The 4,383-nt window shown below is 31.7% G+C and overlaps 2 protein-coding genes across 2 annotated transcripts; both read left to right on the plus strand.

The window, feature by feature from the left end:
* The first annotated feature begins 784 nt into the window (after nucleotides 1–784).
* LOC107636241 (uncharacterized) lies at nucleotides 785–1,102 on the plus strand. The gene has a single exon (XM_016339764.2). The coding sequence runs from the start codon at nucleotides 785–787 to the stop codon at nucleotides 1,100–1,102; it is 318 nt and encodes a 105-aa protein (XP_016195250.2).
* A 6-nt stretch (nucleotides 1,103–1,108) lies between these two features.
* On the plus strand, nucleotides 1,109–2,979 carry LOC148569156 (uncharacterized). Its single transcript, XM_088484905.1, has 2 exons — nucleotides 1,109–1,729; nucleotides 2,806–2,979. The coding sequence occupies exons 1-2, from the start codon at nucleotides 1,109–1,111 to the stop codon at nucleotides 2,977–2,979; spliced, it is 795 nt and encodes a 264-aa protein (XP_088341031.1).
* Nucleotides 2,980–4,383: the final 1,404 nt, after the last annotated feature.

Below are 4,383 nucleotides of genomic sequence, written 5' to 3' on the forward strand. Positions count from 1 at the left end.
ACATAATTGCTCAGTATTTGCTGCCACAGCCTAGCCTCATCATTGAGATAAATAATCTTGATACCCCTTGGAGTTGACTTCGAATTTCCCATAGCCCGTGGAACATCAGGGTCAATGGCTATGGTACGCCTAACAGCGTCCCAATCAAAACTCATAAACCTAATGGACTCCTCAGCCTTCTGATAACCATCTGCATCGTCTGTTTTAGGCTGGAAGTGGAGGATATCCTCTATTGCCTCCTATGTGACCAAGATTTCCTTGCCCCTAAGCTGCACAACATCAAGGGTTGTCTTGTAATAGTTACAATAGAACTCACGCACCCATGATGCGTTTACTTCTGTCAGATCCCTCTCAAGAAATACCCAACCTCTCTATTTGATCTACTTTTCAGTGTACTTCTTTAATTCGGTTGGTATTCTGAGCGTCCTTTCCAAGTAGAGGTGCCGCTTTTCCACAAAAACTGGAAATTTGAGTTCACAGTAGAGATTTGCAAATTTAACTAGGTCATTGTCCGGCACAATTTGATCAGCTTTTTCCTTATCAGTAAAGTTCTTCTGTTAGGAGGTTATTTGTCATTCTATTAACATCCAACAATATCTCAAGACCAGAACATGTTTGGAATAGATGTTAGCATGAACTCTCAGATGATATTTTGTATCGACAGAGAACCGTGATGAACATGAGGAGTGAGTTTTTATTAATTGCAATTATAAAAGTTCTGCATTATTGATCATTGTTAGTTTGATTGAATTTTTATAGTATCGTATAATATGTAGAATTAACCATGTCAGATGATGAGATTAAGCAGTTGTGCTTAATGGATATAGACAAGATCTTACATTCCTATGATAAAACCTTGAAAGACTATCCTTCTATGCCTTTAGCAACTGAAGTTGATAGTTCTTTGTTAACCGAAAGGGTTATCAGGGAAGAGCTAAACTTTAACAGGGATGATTTAAAGAAAAATGCCTCAAACATGTTAGCCATCGCAACACCTGAGCAGAAATATGCATTCGATAAAATTGTTACAGCTATATATTGTGATGAAGGGGGTTTTTTCTTTGTGTATGGTCATGGGAGTACTGGAAAAACATTTCTCTAGAACCTTATGTCTGCTGAGATTTGCTCAAGGGGTGATATTGTGTCAAACATTACTTCAAGTGGTATTGCATCTTTACTTCTTCCCAATGGAAGAACGACACACTCAAGGTTCAAAATACCGCTGAATATAACTGAGGATTCTGTATGTAATATCAAACCTGGTTCCCCTCTAACAATGCTGCTATTGAAAGCCAAACTTATAATTTGGGATGAGGCTCTAATGGTTAGAAGGTATTGCTATGAAGCGCTTGATAAATGCTTGGGTGATATCATGAGATTTTCTCTAACATATAACAAAGATTCGCCCTTTGGAGGAAAAGTGGTTGTACCAGATGGAGACTTTAGACAATTTCTTCCTGTCATTCTACGAGGATCGAGACAAGATATCATTCATTCAACCGTTAATTCGTCTTGCTTTTGGAAGTTTTGTCAGGTGCTCAAACTAACAAAAAACATGAGACTCTTTGTAGGGACGACTGCTTCAGATCAAGATGAGACAAAGCAATTTGGTGAGTGTTTATTGAAAGTTGGTGATGGTTTAATAGGTAACGATATGGATGGTGAATCTGAGATATGTCTTCCAGGAGATATTGTTATTCCTTCTTCGGACCAGACATTTGATGAGTTGGTTTATTTTTCTTATCCAAATATTTTGAATAACATGTCTCAAAGGATTTTTTCAAAGTAAGAACTATACTGGCTCCCACGCTGGACATTGTTGAAGAGGTCAACAACCATTTGATGGCTATCATTCCTGGAGGAGAAAAATTATATCTCAGTTCAGATTCTATTTGTATGGATGAAGGGAATATGGAGAGCCAGCTAAATCTCTATGGTCCTAAATTACTGAATAGCATAAATTGTTCTGGTTTGCGTCCACATAAATTAATACTCAAGGTTGGTGTTCCGGTGATGTTACTGAGGAATATTGACTAATCCAATGGTCTTTGTAATGGTACAAGACTACAAGTTAGGAAGATTGGAAATCATGTCATAGAATGTGAAGTCTTAACGAGTAACAATGTTGGTCATATTGCTTTGATTCCAAGAATGAATATGGTACCAACAAATGAAACCATCCCAGTTAGATTCCAATGAAGACAGTTTCCATAATAGTATCGTTTGTCATGACAATTAATAAATCTCAGGGACAAACTTTATCTCATGTTGGATTGTACTTGCCCAAACCAGTTTTTACACATGATCAACTATATGTGACACTTTCAAGAGTTAAGAGTAAGAGAGGTTTAAAAGTTTTACTTATAAATCACGTAGGAATGTCTTCAAATTTAACCATTAATGTTGTTTATAGAAAAGTCTTTGAAAAAATTAGAATTCTAATGTAAATATTTTAATTTTATTTTAAATTTTGTATCAATGTATAATTATTTTACTTTAAAAAAAGTGTAAAATGATTATTACTCACTATTTTTAAGTTAAACTTTGATTTTGATCATAATTTTATAAATTTTTTAAAATAATAATTATTGTATTTTTTTTAAATATCTAATCATATAATTTTTTTATTTTTATAAATTTTTCCGTGCTTAACACGGTTCATACACTAGTTAAAATTAAAATATGATTTTGCTGCCTCCTCTGTGTGTTCTGCATCGCTTTCTAACTCTGGAATTTTTATATCTGCATTCTAAAAATCTGCATCTAGTTTGTCTAGAATTGTTAGATCTAGTGTGTCTATGGTAGAATTTGGTTCTTGATAATCTGATTCTAGCATTTGAAATTGCAAAACTGGAAGTGCTGAGATATATGCTGCTGGATTTGTTGAATTCTTGTGGAGCAGGTGCAAATGTGAATCTGATTTGGCTTGAATTTGGAAAATTGGTTGCTGTTGGACTTGTTGATAAGCGTTTAAGGTAGCACAAATTCTGGCACAAGTTGCTAGAATTTCTTTATGTATCTCGGTTCGTTTTTGAAAATCTAAATTCAAGCGTTGTAGGTCAAGTTGAATCTGATCCAAAATTGAGTCCACTGAATCACCATGAGAATTTGGCATGGTGTTCAATGAAAACACCATTTGATACGAATTTGTATCAAGAACAGAGAGAATTAGAGAGAATCAGAGATAATTAGAGAAAATAAAAGAGAAATTCATAGAGTTAGGGCCAAAGAGAAAAAATAGAGTTTTCAATTACATCATGCATATTCCACATTATTACATTATACTCCTATTTATAGTATAATTCTCTAATTGGGCTAGTCCAATACTAATTCTATCACATAATTTGTAACAAAAGTAATCACGTTGTTATAAAATATTGAATTGTTTTATAACAAATTTTCTTGTTACAAAATATTTTTATTCTGTAATAATAACTAATTATTATTAAAAAAAATCATAATTTATAACAATTTTAAATTTGATACAAATTTATCAAAAAATCATAATTTCATAATTTTGTAAATCAATTGAATTTCTCAAAGATTTAACGGCTCAATTTAGTATCTAAAAAGTTATCGTTAGTCCTTCAATTAAAAGTAGTTATAAAAATGACTAATTTAACTTGTATTGACATTTTCTAAAGATCAAACTAAAGTATTAAAGTTTAATTAATTTGGTAGTTTTTATAGGTATTGACATATTTTAAAGACCAAACTAAAGTATTAAAATTTAATTAATATAGTAATTTTTATAGTTTTGTCTAATTTTTAATTAAATTTTTATAATTTAAAAATTTGTAATTTAATTTTATGTTAAACAAAAACTTTTAAATATATTTTTAAAATATTTATTTTTGTATTTGATATATGATAAATTATAAAATACTTTAAAATTAAATATTTTAGAATTAAATATTTTTTAAAATATAAAAATTTAATTAAAAAATTATAAAAACTAACAAAATAATTAAATTAAGTATTAATTTTTTAAATTAATTTATTCATGATTTTTTTAAACCAGTTTGAACATTAATCCAACTTACTGTGCTTCTATTATAACAGTTATTGGAGCCACACTTTCGTTACCATGTGCCCTTAGGAAGAAGAGACGCTAGAACTGCAAGCAATGAAGCTGCAAGTACAAGCCTTCCTTCCTCATCTTCAAGCTTCTCAGAGCTTCTCTCTAATTTCAATTCTCATGGGCTGGGCCTTAAAGACCTTGTGGCCCTTTCTATAATGACACCAATATTGACCCAAAACTTGCATCATACTTGAAATTACAAAAGTGCCCTCAAAGTGGTGGCCGAAGATAGTAATTTGGCACCATTTGATTCCACTAATGAAACATTTGACAATGCCTAGTACAAGCAATTGTTGGATAAC

The sequence above is a fragment of the Arachis ipaensis genome, chromosome B4, assembly GCF_059453495.1.
Source record: "Arachis ipaensis isolate K30076 ecotype BB chromosome B4, ASM5945349v1, whole genome shotgun sequence".
Lineage (NCBI taxonomy): Eukaryota > Viridiplantae > Streptophyta > Magnoliopsida > Fabales > Fabaceae > Arachis > Arachis ipaensis.

Bases quoted from the DNA above. Each gene is read 5' to 3' on its own strand.
- LOC148569156 (XM_088484905.1), top strand. From the start codon at position 1,109: ATGTCTGCTGAGATTTGCTCAAGGGGTGATATTGTGTCAAACATTACT. The intron at 1,730-2,805 runs GTTTATTTTTCT...TGTCTATGGTAG, and splicing joins ACCAGACATTTGATGAGTTG to AATTTGGTTCTTGATAATCT.
- LOC107636241 (XM_016339764.2), top strand. From the start codon at position 785: ATGTCAGATGATGAGATTAAGCAGTTGTGCTTAATGGATATAGACAAG.